Here is a 16,979-nt window from a genome sequence, read left to right as displayed (position 1 = left end):
CCCTTCCATTTTAATCAGTAATCAGTGTGTGAGGTGGTGGTTGCTAGCTAGAACAAGGTGTTTTCAAACTGTACTTTTCATCTCTGCAGTCATAGCTCTCCTTCTTGAGGGAGGACTGGCCACTGAGTCCTTCATGCCTTCTGGACCCGATTAAGCATTTCTATCATGTCATTGAGGAGCATTTTATTGCTCTCAGTTACTAACTCCAAACTCCTTGAGGGCAAGGAAACCTGCCTGATTTATTTATTCTATCCAGCAAGTGCCAGATGCATGGTCTCATTAAATTTTTTGAAAGAATGAGTGCCTATCACATATTAACACAGACTTCTGATAAGCCAGAGAGCTCACATGAAAACAAATTAATTAGAAACTTCTGCAATCTGATGCAGAGGTTCTCAAACTTTGTGGTGCATTGGAATCACCTGGGAGCTTTTAAAAACTGCCACTGTCACCAGGTGTGGTAGCTCGCACCTGTAATCCCAACACGTTGGGAGGTAAAGGTGTGAGAATTGCTTGATCCCAGGAGTTTGAGACTAGCCTGGACAATAGGGCGAGACCCTGTCTCTACAAAAAATTTAGAACTTAGATGGGCCTGGACCCAGCTACTCAGGAGGCTGAGGTGGAAGGATCACTTGAGCCCAGGAGTTTAAAGCTACAGTGACCCCTGATCATTCCACTGCACTCCAGCCTGGATGACAGAGACTTTGTCTTTAAAAAAAAAAAAATGTCACTGCTCAGGCCACACCAGACCAACTAAATAAGAAAATAAGAAACTTCAGGGAAAGGGACAGATGTCAGATCAGACCCTTCAGGTTGTTCCAAAATGTAGCCAAGTTTGATAAGCAGTGTCTAGGCAGGTGCTTCTCAAATATTAATGTGCATACGAAACACCTGGGGGATGTTTTACAATTTAAATTCTGATTCCCTGAAGTCTGGGGCGAGGCTGAGGATTCTGGAGGCTCCACAGGCTTCTGGGTGATCCTAATAATGGTGCATCTGGTCTCTAAGGGACAGTTAGGCTCACTGAGATTCTGAGCAGGCTCCCAGGCCATGATAATGATGTACTGCTGGTCTCTAATGACAGTAGGTGACTCAGGGAAGCAAGCCTAGGTCACAGGTCTTTTTTTTTTTTCCCCCCCCTGCATCAGCCAGGATGGCTCCACTTTCATCTGTTTCATTCATTGCTCTTCTGCATAAAATCTCACTGCGGTGGGGAATGTGACCAGCACTGCCCTTGTGATAAGTGCAAGAAGAGGAGAGAACGGGAGTAGCGAAAAGCCAGATGACTCGCTGGGCTTCTCTTAGGCCACAGCAGTCCTCCGCGGCTGCTCCAAGGAGCTGGTTGCCTCCTGGTGCTCAGGTGCAGAAATGCGCCTTTCTTTCCCCTCTCTGAAGCGGTGCCCCCCTTCATGTTCATTACAAGGCCCTGAGCCTCTCTTAAGAAGACCCTAAGTGAGCACACTCAATCTCTGCTGCCCTGGGAGTGGGGAACGGAGCTCAGGGACCCCAGGGCTTTCCCTGCACCTCAGGGATTTACTTATTGTGCTGAAGAAGGGCAGGAGGGGAAAACAAAACAAAACAAAAAGGGGGAAAACAACAGCAAAACTTAGGCAGCGGAGCAGCAGGAGTAGCAGCCTTCCATGTTTCCCGAGTGTTGGGAAGAACATCCAAGTCCCAGCCCGGAGCGGCCTCCGCAGAGGCGCCAGGGTGCAGGGGCGGCGGGTGGCCGCACTTACCATGACTGTGGCCGCGGCCGCGGCTGCCTGGGCGGCCACCGCAGCTTGGTTGGCTTGGTGCTGCGCAGCTTTGATTTTGGCCTGCAAGTGTGCAGGAGGGTGAAAATATTTGCATTTCTCCCTCATGCAACGCCCCTTTATGTAATCCATACAAACGGTTACGGTGTTGTCACTTGTGTCGATCATGGTGCTGTCTGCGGGGTGTGCAAAGCGGCAGTCGGTCTCTCCCCGGGCACAGTTTCCTCGCTGGAACTCCCTGCATACCTAAGACAGGGAATAAGAGCCGCGCTGCAGAGGCAAGCCTGAGCCCAGGCGCCCCTGCGGCCCCGGCCACCGCGGGAGGAGCGGAGGCTGCCTCGCTTTCAATGGTGGCTCTTGTACCACTGATAAGAAAAGACTGATTATCCAGAACCCAGGTAACCACAATCTCTGAGGCACTCATTTGAGTTTTGTTTTACCCCCTTTTCTAGGGTGAAAATCTATATTGAGAAAATAATCCGAAATCTGCCGTTCAGCTAAAATAACAAAGGAAAAGCAACAAGGCCTCCACTGTCCCTGGGAGGCATATTATGCAGCTGTCTATCTATCTATCTATCCATCCATCCATGTATCTATCATCTGTCATCTATTTATCCATGCATCCATTCCTTCATCTATCATCTACCATAAATCAATCTATCCAATCATCTGTCTGTTCATTCATCCATCATCTATTATCTATCATTTATCAATCTATCCATCTATTATCTATTATTCATCTATCCATCCACCTATCCATCTATCCATTCATCCATCTATTATCTGTTAATTGATCATTATTTTAATGGTAAAAACTGCAATTACTAATGTTATCTACCATTTATCTACCTACCATCCATCCATCCATCCATCATCCATCCAGCCAGCCATCATCTATCATCTACTTATCCATCTAAAATCTATCAATTAATTAATCATCTATCTAATCTAGTTACCTATGTATATACCTGCTTACCTACCAATAATCTATTATCTACCAATCACCTATAATCTACCTCTCTCTTTATCTTCAATCTCCTACTCGGATGACAATTCTGAGAATGCTATAGGTTTTTGTGTGTGTGTGGAGGGATAATTTCACCATCGATCAAGCTACCAGCTGTACAAAAAGAATCAGGGAAAATGACGACAAACATGTTCCTCCTCTCTCTGAGGAGGTGGGGTGGGGTGAATCTGAACACTCCTGTTTCCCACTCCTTCTCTCCTGCTCTACAAAGATAACATAATCATAAATCAGAAGAACAATATCTAAGACACCAAAATTTTCATTTTTTTTTTTTTTTTTTTTCCTGCAAGCTCCGCCTCCCGGGTTTACGCCATTCTCCTGCCTCAGCCTCCCGAGTAGCTGGGACTACAGGCGCCCGCCACCTCGCCCGGCTAGCTTTTTTTTGTATTTTTTAGTAGAGACGGGGTTTCACCATGTTAGCCAGGATGGTCTCGATCTCCTGACCTCGAGATCCGCCCGTCTCGGCCTCCCAAAGTGCTGGGATTACAGGCTTGAGCCACCGCGCCCGGCCCAAAATTTTCATTTTTAAGGTCACTATACTATTTTTGACAGCACAGAAAAGAAAAAAAAGACAAAAAAGGAGAGAAATATGGCAAGAGATATAGAGAAAGAAAGAAATGGAGGGAAATAGTTTATTTTTAAAATTCTTTAATGCTAAATTATCCTGAAATCTCAAGTAACTAGGATTCTCCATCGCCTGAGAATTCTGGTGGATCAAGATTTTACTGTATGAAAAAATATTTCTTTAGAATTTGAAGAGTATTCTTAATTATGCCCTGAATATAGATAACATGAAATTGCATAAATAAGATACGCATATTGCTTGTATAATTCTTCTCTGCTTATAAATATTAGCAGGAAATAATTATGAGTAGAATTGTAAGTTATTTCTTTTTAGGCTCCAATTCCAAAGTGGATATGTAAGTGATCATCATGTTTATCATTAGTGATGTTATATGAAGGGCCCCTGACATGAAATTCAAGTATTATGAATGTCAGACAAACTTAGGAAATACTGTTTCACTGACCAGTTACCAGGCCAGGTTGAATGTAAACAGCATGAATCACCAGATTGTTAATTGTTTCCTCCTACTTGGATATTAGCCAACATTCTATCTTTAGTTCATAAAATGCACAAAATAAAAAATCACTAAGATGTTCCCACAGATTCTAAGCAAGCCTTCCTCCATCAGTGGAATGACTTCTGTCTGATAGCATCATAGGTGTGGACCAGCCCTCAAGCTCCTACCAAGGTGCTCTGTGTGCAGCTGACTTAATTCCTGGTTTGAAATGAACCAAAAGTCGCTCTGCTAAAATCATTGTGATTCATTTTTACACGTCTTTGTCTACCAGCCCTGTTGGGAAGGACTATTTGTTCCCAATTCCGCTGATTTAATTTGTTTTCTAAAATACAGTCACATACTGAACACAAAAGCTCCATGGGTCCAGCAGGTGGAGCCCAAAACACTTTTCCAGTCCTGTAAAAGGTCTATTCAGTAATTGACAAGGATAGGCTGGATCTTTTCAAAATAGTAACAATTAGAGTTTCATTCTCTTCATCTGGGCATCCAGATGGAAACTAAATTAAAAAATAAATATCTTATAAAATATTTGCAGTTTGAAATTCTGAGTTTTAAAACTTTCACAGGTTATTAGGCAGCCACATTTTATTGCCCTCAAAGTTTATTGGGTTAATATTTAAACAAATGCACATTGAAAGAACATTCTCTAATAATCCCACTAACAGAAAGCACTGTGTATTTACGTCCTAACCGGATGCGTCACCTAACACCTTTAATCAGTAATGAAATTAAAGGAGCTCTCTGAAAAATCTATGAGAATCTTTATACACCCTTATAAAATGCTGTAGTGAATACCACAGGGATATAGCAGTAAGATAGGTAGATGAGTTATATAGCTCTGATTAAAGAGAAATTTTACCTAACAAAGTATAGGAGGTTTGGTTTGATTCATAACTTAAGGATGTTTTTTATACATAGGAACTTGTTTTCTTGAATATTATAGAACAATTGAGGTTAAAGAAAAATCTCAATCAATAACGAAATTTACGGTCCGGGCATGGTGGCTCATGCCTGTAATCCCAGCACTTTGGGAGGCCGAGGCTGGTGGATCACCTGAGATTGGGAGTTCGAGACCAGCCTGACCAACATGGAGAAACCCTGTGTCTACTAAAAATACAAAATTGGCCAAGGGTGGTGGCACATGCCTGTAATCCCAGCTACTTGGGAGGCTGAGGCAGGAGAATCACTTGAACCCGGGCAGAGGAGGTTGTGGTGAGCCAAGATTGGGCCATTGCACTCCAGCCTGGGCAACAAGAGCAAAACTCCATCTCAAAACAAAAGAAAAAACTAAATTTACTTATCCTCCAATTTCCCCTGTTTAGCAACAACACAATCAGAACTAATATTCCAGAACATACTAGAGCAGCCATGCTTGTTCTTGAGATATTGAAATATGATCATACCAGCTGGTAAATAGGTGTAGTCCTACTTCCTCCCACCACTCTCCCTGAGTGTCCTTGGCTGCCCTGGTTGCTGGGCTCTTGGCCCACCAGTTTCCAGAACTTTCCAGGGTCTTACAAGGGTTAGATCTTGACATGAGGAGGCCTTCAGGACCTGGAGCCATCTCTGTAGGCTGCATCATGATTGAGTCACTGTTCCATTGATTGTTTAATATTTTTCCCTTAAACGCATATTCCATGCAGCTGATTTTTGTTTGTGTTAAAACTAGTCTTTTCCATAGACTAATTTCCTTTATACTTGGCCTTAACTTCAAACCACAGAGTTATAAATGCATGGGTTTTAGGTGAGAGTTTGTGTGTGTGTGTTTACATGGCTGTTTGGCAGGACTGAATTAATATCTTACAAGCAATCACTTATACAGAAGTATACTTCTACCACAAATGCATCTCAAAACACAAATAGAATTGAAGTACCTCCAGTTTGTCAGTCCTGAGAAGTTTCTGAGTTGCAGTTGAGCCCGGGACAGTGACCGGCGGACTTCCGGGAACAATAACAGGCGTAGTGGGCAGAATTTCCGTTGGGACTAACCCAACTCCGGGGGTTACAGGTGCTAGGTAAGGAGCAAAGCTAATAGCCGTATTTGTCCCTATCGCGGGACCTACAGGAAAAGTGGGCTGTTAAAGGAAGACAACACAAGAGAAAGAGTTCTTTAGAATAAAACTTTAAAAAATTACCAGGAAATGTCATTTGAGCAAAATGTATTCATCATATACTCTTTGTGTTAGTTGTATAGCTCAATGCTGACCTGTAATAAAAATGAAATCTATGTAGATCCTCTCTTCCCCAAACCATACAGAAATGTGAGAGAACATCATAAAAAACCTCTAGTTACAGGAACTAGATTAAGCTTTTGTCCCTATGAGAGTGTTCTCAACAAAAGAAAATAATTTCAACTCCAATTACTCAACATTCCAAACTATTTTTTTTTTTTTTTTTTTGAGACAGAGTCTCACTCTGTCGCCCAGGCTGGAGTGCAGTGGCGCGATCTCGGCTCACTGCAAGCTCCGTCTCCCGGGTTTATGCCATTCTCCTGCCTCAGCCTCCTGAGTAGCTGGGACTACAGGCGCCCGCCACCTCGCCCGGCTAGTTTTTTGTATTTTTTTAGTAGAGACGGGGTTTCACCGTGTTCGCCAGGATGGTCTCGACCTCCTGACCTCGTGATCCGCCCGTCTCGGCCTCCCAAAGTGTTGGGATTACAGGCTTGAGCCACCGCGCCCGGCCATTCCAAACTATTAAATGTTATAACACTGAGGTAGTAAAAGCTATAGAATACCGACTAATAATCCTTGATTTATTCTACATGTCTCTCAAAGGGAGAGGAGTCACGAAACCCTTTGATTACAGGCTGATTTTCAAGTTGGCCAAGTCTGTGCATTCTCAAACAGTGGGGTTACTTGCAATTTTATTTTGCCCAGACTTATCAGTATGTTTCCATATTCCATCACTAGCATGTATATTCCCAAAATTCAAATGTAGTTTTCAAATAAACCTACAATTTTTTGCCCTAGTTCAACTACATCTAGATCCAGTCAGTCTTTCCTTCCTGAAAGGTTTTCTGGAAGAGTTTTTTAATCAAACAATTTTTTGATTGGCCATTAAAAGTTGATTTGGTTTTCTAGGTCATAAAATCAACACAGCAGTGACAAGAGCATACAGAACCTTATTAAATTTGTTCTCTGACCCTATATTCCTCATCTAGGAAAAAGAAGAAATATGCTAGTGGGTTGACATGATGATTATTTTTAAAAGCTCCACCTAATAATATGTAAATAATTCTGCCTTTTAGAAAGGAAATAATGTACATTTAAGAGAACAAACCTTGTTAAGTAATTTAAAATGCTAAAGATTTTTCTTAGAATAAATTGTGCACCAAATTGGACCTGAATGCTTCTTTTCGTTTGTTTGTTTGGTTGTTAATTATAGATGATTTTTAACCTATTTGATTTCAGATATTTGCAATTACATATTAATGCAATTTTTTAACACTGAACTTTACTGTTGCTTGTCACACTTTTAACGTTGAACTATGCTGTGTCATGCTTGTTCTCTGTTTCTACATTGTGGGTGACATTCTTGTCTATTTATGACTCCGGATGAATTGTTTAACATATGGGAAAAATAACAACCTACGCTTAGTAAACATATTTTTTCTTTATAGCAGTAACAGAAAAATATTTCTTATGAAAAGTCATGATAGAAAAGAGTAAATTATTGATAGTTTGTGCAGGCATTTATCAGATAGGCAGGAGAGCCTATTTTCAAAGTGGCTAGAAGGGGTAGTTCTAGTGGTCTTAGCGGGGTCCTGGCTCAGCACTCCCACAAGGAGCTCTTAGATCTTCATGGCTTGGATGTAAAATCCACTTTGGGAGAAAGTTGCAACGTGAAGTCTGAATGTGGGAAATAGATGGCAGTTAGGATTTTTTTCTTCCTTGACTGTCAACAAACATTTATATGTATATGTTACTCACTGAGTCATAATTATAGAAAGTTATGATTTTCAGTAACTGTAGTTTTATAATTTAGTACTACTGGAGAAAAAGCCAAGTGATTTAAATGGTCTAAGGACTATGTAATGTTAGGATTTTTAAAAAGAATCGATTCTGAAAGGTCGTAAATCACAGCACATCAGTGATTCAGTGGACCAGCTCTGTCAGAAATGCCTGGGGGAGATTTTACAAATAGAGAGAAATTCTGACCCAACAGATCTAGGCTGAGACCTTGATATTTGAATTTTAGAAATTTTACTAGATGATCTGATGGGTGGCCAAATTTGGGGACCATTGTCATATGTGAGGAGTGAAAATACTATTAAAAAACTTGCAGTAAATGTGTAATTTAACCCAGAGACTAATTATCAACATAAACATTTAGATAAAAGAGCCCTCCCCCATACTTCCATTTTCATTTTCTCTGGAAGCAAATTCTTATCCCTCCCAGCCCACAGATCATTTGAAGCCAGGGTTAGTGTGGTACCATAAATACAGGTTGTACTTTGCCTTGTCGACAGGATTGAGAACCTCAAAACTCATTTCCCAAAACCATTTGGGTATCAACAAATCTATTCCAATTAGCTAACTTTTGCCTTCAAAAATCTGTTACTTATTCATCTGATTTCATAGTCTAAAATGAAAGTTCCAGTATGTTTTATTGATGATGGCAATAATATAGTTCACAGAGAAATAGTATTATTTTAAAGTAAAACCATAGATTTTAGACTCAGAGAGACCTGAATTCAAATCTAGTGCTCTGACACTACCTTTTAACCTGGGAAGGAAATTAACCTCTCTGGGCTTTCATTTTCTTATCTGCAATGAGGAAGTGAAACTACTTAGCTGGAAGGGTTGGGCAGAACAAGGTGTTATTGCGCTCCTGCTTCCCATGGTCAGAACTCAATAAAAAGCAGCTCTCATTACTACTGTAAAAATCAATGTTGATCAAGGTTTTTTTGGCCTCAAATTATCTAACAGTTCTACAAGAGGGATGTAATGAGCATAGCAGTACAGTAAGGGTATGAAAGTGAGTAAAATTATAGCAAAAATTTTCTCTTTCCTTTTGAAACGTGGACTGAAAAAAATATTTTCTGTTACATGAAACTGAAAGTTGCAAGTTCACAGGCCTTACGAAGACAAACACAGTAGGATATGTTCCTTTTTGATGTAGCGTGTTGTTCATTGAAGTTGATTAGTTAAAAAATATAGTTATGGTGATTTGCAGAGAGGCTCACTCCGTGTTAATATTATTGTGGATAATAATGCTTTACATCTGTGAAAGGTTCTGGTCGTTCTCAAGGCATTCTCACACTTGTCTTCTTTAATCTTCTCAAATCCATGAGAAGTGCGGCAGCAAGAATTGCCCAGCCTTTCAGGTGAAAACAATTTAGAGGAGAGCCACTAAATGGATAACCCAAGGTCAATGCTGCAAGGCAAAGTCAAGGCAGAACACCCGGGACTCCTGGCCCCTAGTCTGAGGCCGTGTCCACCCTTTTGCGATTACTAGATTTTGTTGGTTACTTCTTAAAACAAAAGAGGAAAAACAGCCCCCTCCAAATCAGTTGCCCGTATGTTTCTGGAGCGAATGCAGAGAGCGTTGGTGGAGAGTTGCACAGGAACGCGTCCCACAGTCAGCCTGGGCCTTCTACAGACAGGAGGTGTGGGGCCTGCTGCCTTGGAAAAGTGGTTCTCAGATCCTGAATTCAAATTAAACTCCCGAGGTAGAATCTCGGCCAACAACGGATCCCGGTGTCTGAGTTTGGTTCTCAGCCGGCGGCTGAGAAAAGAGAAGGGCAGCACCTTCCAATGATTCTGTTCCTGGAAGCGTACCAACTACAGCTTGGGAGAATTAGCCCTGCAGTTTCTGCAGAAGTGCTGTTGCCAGGCTGTCTGAGACAGGATCCATTTGGTCCACGTCATCTCTCAGCTCAAAGCCACAGCTAAAGAGGCCAGAGGACAAGATTCGCGGGAAGCCTTCTTGAAGAAAATCGCTTCTGAAATGCTGGTCTTGCAATTTCCTGCCCCTGTTCTCCACTCCACCTTCCTGTGTTTCTCTCCGCAGTCTTCCATGCCCTGCTTTCCTTTCCAGGACATCAGGTCCAGGTTCAAAGATGACGAACACACCCACACACACACAACACACTGAACTACACAATACTCATACACATAACACACACTCATACACACTCACAACACACTCCCATACACTCACAACACACGTACACTCACACACAACATGCTCATATACACACAACATACTCATACAACACACTCCCATACACACACATACACAACACGTACACTCACACACACTCAAAACACACCCACAGACACACCACATGCACACTTGTATACTCGAAACACACAACACATTCATGTACGTCACATATACACACTATACACTCAGATACACATATACTCATGTATACTCACATACTTAAAACATACACAACACACATACACTTACAAACACTTGTACTCTCACACAACACTCATACACTCATAACACACTCATGTACACTCACATACACTCACAACACACCCACATACACACAACACACACACTCGTACACACACAACACTCGTACACTCATACACTCACAACATACAACACACAAACACACACACAACACACCTATACCTCCCACATACAAAACACTCATGTACACTCACAACACACAAAACACTCATGTACACTCACACCCACATACACTCTCACAACACACATATACACTCATGTACACTCACATATACTCACTACACACAGTACACATACACTCACACAAACACTCATGTAAACATAGCAGTCACATACACACACTCATGTACACTCATATACACTATGGACACAACACAGTCACATACACTTGCATACACTCAGTACACAACACCCTCGTACACTGACATACATACACTCACAACACACATGTTCACACCCAACACTCGTACACTCACAATACACACACTTGTACCCTCACACACTATACACTCACATAAAATAACACACTCGTGTACACAAACACTCATGTACACACAAAACACATGTACACTCAATACACACACCACACATGTACACACATACACAACACACTCGTACACTCACACACTATACACTCACACTAATATACACTCACAATACACTCACGTACACACATACATGCAGTACACACATACATCCACAATGCACTGATGCACACTCACACACACTATACACATACATGTACACTCACATACACATACCAAGACACATTCATGTACACTCATACACATACACCCACAACACACAATACTCATGTACACTCACACAACACACATATGATCATACTTACACAAAACACACTCACGTACACTCATACACTCATTCACATATGTTCATACACACAATATCCTCATGTACACTTACACTATAACATGCTACACACAGCACTCAACACTCTCACTACACACGACACGCTCATGTACTCTCACACTCATAACACATACACACAGGACACTCATGCACACAAGCTCATGTACAGTCACATATACTCACAACACACTCATACACCACATGTAATATATTCACTACACAAAACACACACAATACACATGCAACACACACTACAGACAACACACATGCACTCACAACACACTTGCACACACTCACTACACACCTGTATGCACACATATACACACTTGCACACACACGTACACACAGCACACTCTCACGCACACATGCACATCCTTTGCTATTTTGTAGCAGCAACGGGGCTTAGCCAAGGGTAATGGCCAAGTGGCTTGAGGTATTTTATGGCTCAGAAGTCCAGTCAATAGGCAAGAATGCCATCGTCCCACTCTTGTAGAACGTGTCTACTTTAAAGGGTAGGTGCCTGGCACTCACGCTAAAAGGCTGACACATGGCGTCTCCTAAGCCTCCTCCCTCTACTGCCAGAAGCAGCTCCAGTGGGCACAAGACTCAAGCAAGACTTGTCCCTTTGGGGTTCTTCCATCTCCATCCTCCGAAAGGTAGCTCACACTTGCTTCTTTATCTTGAGTGCACATATGAAGGCTGTGCACGCTCTGGGAAGGGAAGGGGGAAGAATTCCTGTCCTCTCCTATCAGGAATTGGGGAAAGAAAAGCTGCTAGGAGGAATAAATGAAGGGGACTTTTCAAACATTGTGGATTTGAGACAGAAGGGTTGTAAGGGGAGAGAATGCCTTGAATTTTCATTCCCTTAATAAATATTTATTGGTGCAGACATGGTGCCAGAACACTGCGTACACTGATTGAACTGAAGCCCTAATAAGAAAGAAGAAAACAAACAAAATTACAGTTCATTTGTATGGATAAGCAGAAAAGGAGGAGGGCTCGCTGGTAGAGAATGTTGGGGGTTGCATGTGGGTTGCAGGGGTGGACCTGGAGTCCTTATGAATGAGGTGATTAATGTGTGAAAAGCACTAGGACATGGGCAGGCCAGCAAAGGCAGAGGCTGGGCCACGCACGAGCTGTGCGTGTTCACCCAGCAATGTAGGCAGGGTCATGACCAGATCACAGAAGCCATAGGTCGTGATCAAGGTCAGAGTTTCGGCTTTGTCCCAGTAAGACGGGAAAGTATGGAGGGGCACATAAGGGAGTGATAGGATGCTGTTTATGTTTTAAAAAGATTCCTCTGGTCATTGTCTATGGGATATAATGGAGTAAGGCAAGAGTAGATATTGATAGATTAGGAAGTAAATGCTTTTATGATATTGTGATAAAAGGTTGATGGTGGCTCAGATGAGGGAACTGAGATGTAGGGGAGTGGATAGGGTTCAGGGCAGATATGACAGGACTTGCTGATGAACTGGATGTCAATGAGTCACCTATACTCTACCGGGTCACTAATTCATTTCTGAGACTGAATTAATTTGTTTATAGAGTTGATAATTTTGAAACATGTCACAGTTTTTATTCTAATACTTCCAGTGATTTCAGGAAAGAGTCTGCTAGGTTTTGGTTTTAGATTGCCAGTTGAGAGTACCATTTATGAAAATGGGAAGAATTTGATTTTGAACGTGTCAAGTTCCTTTAAGAAATTTAAAGGTGAGACCAGTAGAAAGGTGGATATATAAGCCTGGAGCTCAGAGGAGAAGTTGGGCTGGATAAATACATTTGGGGGTCCTCAGTCTGTAGATGATTGACAGATTCAGGAATGGATGAGACCACCAAGGGAGAGGGTAGATGGAAAGAAATATCCAGCTCTTGGAACCTCAACATACAGAAGAGGAACATGGTGGGCAAAGGAGATGGAGGAAGGAGTGTTTAACAAAGGAGAGATTGGTTACATGACTTGAGTACTGCTGAGAGGTAAAATAAATTGTCTTAGTCTATTCTGGCTGCTTATAACAAAATACCATAAACTGGGTGGCTTATAAACAACAGAACTGAATTTCTCACAGTTTTGGAAGTTGGAAGGCCCCAGATCAAGGTGCCGGCAGATCTGATGTCTGATGAGGACCAGCTCCCTAGTTCATAGACAGTGCCTTCTTGTCCACACATGGCGGGAGGGTGAGGGGTCTCTCCCATGTCTCTTCTTATAAGGGCACTGATTCCATTCATGAGGACTCCACCCTCAGGATCTAATCGCCTCCCATATGCCCTTGGAGGTTAGGATTCAACGTGAATTTTGGTGGGACACAAACATTCAGACCATAGCAACAATAAGGCAAAAAATGGTTTGGTAATATGGAGGACACTGCTGAGAGATTGCAGGGGAATGGGTTCAGGAGTGGACAGAAGAAGGAAGGAATGGAAGAAATATCCACAGTGCTGTAAAGAAGCTTCGTTCATGAGACCTAAAATGGAATGATACTTGAGACTCTCTTTATCAATTGACTTGTCTTATGCAGTTTTTGCATCTATTATTTTCCGGTAACTGCTGTAAACAGCTTCAAATTACTATAAACCCATTGGCTTAGAACAACACACATTTATCCCTTTACAGTCCTGGAGACCAGAAGTTCCAAGTTGGTTTCACTGGGCCAAAATCAAGGTGTTGGCAGGAGCTGCGCTCCCTCCAGAGGCTCTAGGGGAGAATCCATTTCTTGACTCTTCCATCTTCTGGTGGTTGATGGCGTTCCTCTGCTTGTGGCCACATCACTCCAATCTGCCTCTGTGGTCACATTGCCTTGCTCTTCTTCTGTTGGAGCTAACTCTCCCTCTGTCTTATATAAGTGTCTCTTATAAGGATGCTTGTAATTGCATTCAATCCAGGAGGTTCTCCCCATCTCAAGATTCTTAACTTAATCCCATCTGCCAAGCCCCTGATTCCATATAAGGTGACATTTATAGGTTCCAGGTACCTCTGAGAGCCATTATTCAGCCACCTATACTCTATTAGGTCACTAATTCATTTCTGAGACTGAATTAATTTGTTTGTGAAGTTGATAATTTTTAAATGTCACAGTTTTTATTCTAATACTTCCAGTGATTTAAAAACCTCTGTTAAAATATTTAAGTGTAATATTCCTTTTTCATAGAGAAATGGTGATTATGAACTTCTAACTAATATTCGAGGCAATAATAAACATAACTTTCAAAAAAAAGTTCAACTAATAGTTAACAGCAGGGATGGGATTCTCTTGTTAACACTGCCACGAGTGAGTGCCAGGGCCAGCCTTATTAATTCTAAATAGGATGTGTATGAGTCAAATAAGTGAGACACATAATGTGGCATTATTATTATTATTATTATTATTTTTTTTTTTTTTTTTTTTTTTTTTTTTTTTTTTTTTGAGACGGAGTCTCGCTCTGTCGCCCAGGCTGGAGTGCAGTGGCCGGATCTCAGCTCACTGCAAGCTCCGCCTCCCGGGTTTACGCCATTCTCCTGCCTCAGCCTCCCAAGTAGCTGGGACTACAGGCGCCCGCCACCGCGCCCGGCTAATTTTTTGTATTTTTAGTAGAGACGGGGTTTCACCGTGGTCTCGATCTCCTGCCCTTGTGATCCGCCCGCCTCAGCCTCCCAAAGTGCTGGGATTACAGGCGTGAGCCACGGCGCCCGGCCAATGTGGCATTATTATGTTGACCTTGCTGGCTCTAAATTTATTGCTGTAGACATTATTTAATATGTAAAACTAAATTATTTTAGCATTTAGGTAATTTAATAAAATAGTTATATGTGTGTATCAATAAAGAGAGAACCATAAATTATACATGTGTGTAGTTTAAACAGAACCACTTAAATGCCTATTTTGGGGATTAAATATGTTCAGAACTCTATCTGCATCTAGTCCTTAATCTGGGTGAATTCTTACTCACCCTTTACGAGAGACTTATTTGAGACTTCCTCCAGGCAGGCTTTCCTTGTCCAGTCTCGTCATTTCCTGGGCTTGAATCTTACTTTGCCCTTTTCTTGTGTCTGTCTATCCCCAAAAGACTGTATCTTATTTATCTTGGAGCCCTCTGCACCTGGCATTTCTTTCACCCTGGGCAGAGCTGGTTCCTGGCTACTCTGTACAGAAACCTGGAGACAAGCAGAATGGCTGACGACCTGCCGGAATTCTCTACCCTTCTTTGGGCAGGCCCTGCCCTCCACAGCCCATCTCACAGGGAACACAACAAGAAAATCGAATTTGCTGGTAGCCATCCCTCCTAATTTAGCAGGTCTCGGTCATGCAGAATTTTCCTACAATAAAGACTGATTTTTATACAAAAGCCTTTTGTGTACATACTTTTTAAAAACAAACACATTTCACTCACTGTCTTTCTTTTTTAAAAAAAAGTTAGCTTGTTTCTGACAAATAATTCACAAGTATAAATGAAACCAACTAAAATTAAACGCACTCCTTTTCCCCAAGGGTATCATTCCTAAAACAATTTCCAGACCTTTAAGGAAGTACTTTCAGACAGGGTGAAATCAGGGAAAAAATATTGTGCAATACATATTCGTATGCTAAGTCCCTCTGGCATTTGATCCTGTGACAATAGTCAGAGCTGTCACACCTTTTGCAGGCCTCTGAAAGGCAGGTTGAGACCTAGGTGACTCAGGTAGGGTCTTCCTTGGTGGTGCTACCTTTGACATCCTTCTTTGAGGGCTGTTACTAGGATCTTCTTGGAACAGACTGCAGAATGTGCTCTGCTAACATGTCTAAGTCCCAGTTCCAAGACTTATTAGCTGCATGACATTGGGGAAAATCATTGAACTTTTCTGGTTTCTCACTTTCCTCATCCTTTAAATGGTGCCATAGAACTACATGGCTCAAAATATTTTAGGCATTTCAAACTCACTGATACATAACTTACTAATTCACACTGTAAATGGACATGTTAAAACTATTTCCGTTCTAAGATGGCTGAGATATAGAGTTACTGTTGAAAAGAGTTGGAGTGATACAGATTTCCCAGATATTGATTAGAAATTGTCTTTGCCTCTTATTTCCACAAGTATTTTTCTATTAATTTTTTAAAAGCCTATTTTCCTTCATCTGTTGAGCTTTAAAGCTATTTGGCTTTAATTGTAGCCAAAGTGACAAAGTGGAGAGAGGCCACCCTAGGTCAATGTGGCATCATCCATACCAACACTGTAACCAACCATCCAACTCATCACTGTATAAGATGTACTCACCACTGGATGAAGTGGTGTTCCTGGAAACATAAATTGCATCTGCTGGGCAAGCATTGCTGCTGCAGTTTTTTGCTGAATCAAATTGTTCCTTCCATTAATTTCTAGTTGAGTTTTTAAGTGTGTTGGAGGGTGAAGATACTTGCAGTTCTCTCTCGAACAACGGCCCTGTAAAAACAAGTTTTGGTTTTAGGACTACTGTAAGTAGCTTGCAACTCCAAAGTCAACCATCGGACAATCATGTCTTATATACAAAATCAAGGATCCTGTGTGTGTGTGTGTGTGTGTGTGTGCATGTTCACGTGTTTGTTGGATAAAAGTGAATGAAACATTACATGATTATCAAGGTTGCTTGAACCTGTTACGTCTGTTAAGTAGAGAAGCTTCCCTTGGATCCTTCGATCCTTCCTTCCTTCCTCCTTCCCTCCCTCTTTCCTTCCTTCCTTCCTTCCTCCCTCCCTCTTTCCTTCCTTCCTTCCTTCCTCCTTCCCTCCCTCTTTCCTTCCTTCCTTCCTTCCTTCCTTCCTTCCTTCCTTCCTTCCTTCCTCCTTCCCTCCCTCTTTCCTTCCTTCCTTCCTTCCTCCTTC

General features: G+C 41.8%; 1 protein-coding gene across 3 annotated transcripts in view; it reads right to left on the bottom strand.

Moving 5' to 3' along the window:
- The window catches only part of MBNL2 (muscleblind-like splicing regulator 2), a 174,396-nt gene that overhangs the window by 45,873 nt on the left and 111,544 nt on the right, over positions 1 to 16,979 (bottom strand). For all 3 annotated transcript variants that reach the window (XM_011933807.1, XM_011933806.1, XM_011933808.1), the window contains exons 3-5: positions 16,396 to 16,560; positions 5,738 to 5,938; positions 1,737 to 2,000 (exon numbers count right to left, since the gene is read on the bottom strand). In XM_011933807.1, the coding sequence (XP_011789197.1) occupies positions 1,737 to 2,000; positions 5,738 to 5,938; positions 16,396 to 16,560 (630 nt within the window). The remainder of the gene's footprint in view (positions 1 to 1,736; positions 2,001 to 5,737; positions 5,939 to 16,395; positions 16,561 to 16,979) is intronic.

The sequence above is a fragment of the Colobus angolensis genome, unplaced genomic scaffold (genome assembly GCF_000951035.1).
Source record: "Colobus angolensis palliatus isolate OR3802 unplaced genomic scaffold, Cang.pa_1.0 Scaffold13, whole genome shotgun sequence".
NCBI classification, from domain to species: Eukaryota; Metazoa; Chordata; class Mammalia; order Primates; family Cercopithecidae; genus Colobus; species Colobus angolensis.
Note: the sequence above shows the minus strand (reverse complement) of the source record. Positions and strands in the feature narration are given on the sequence as shown.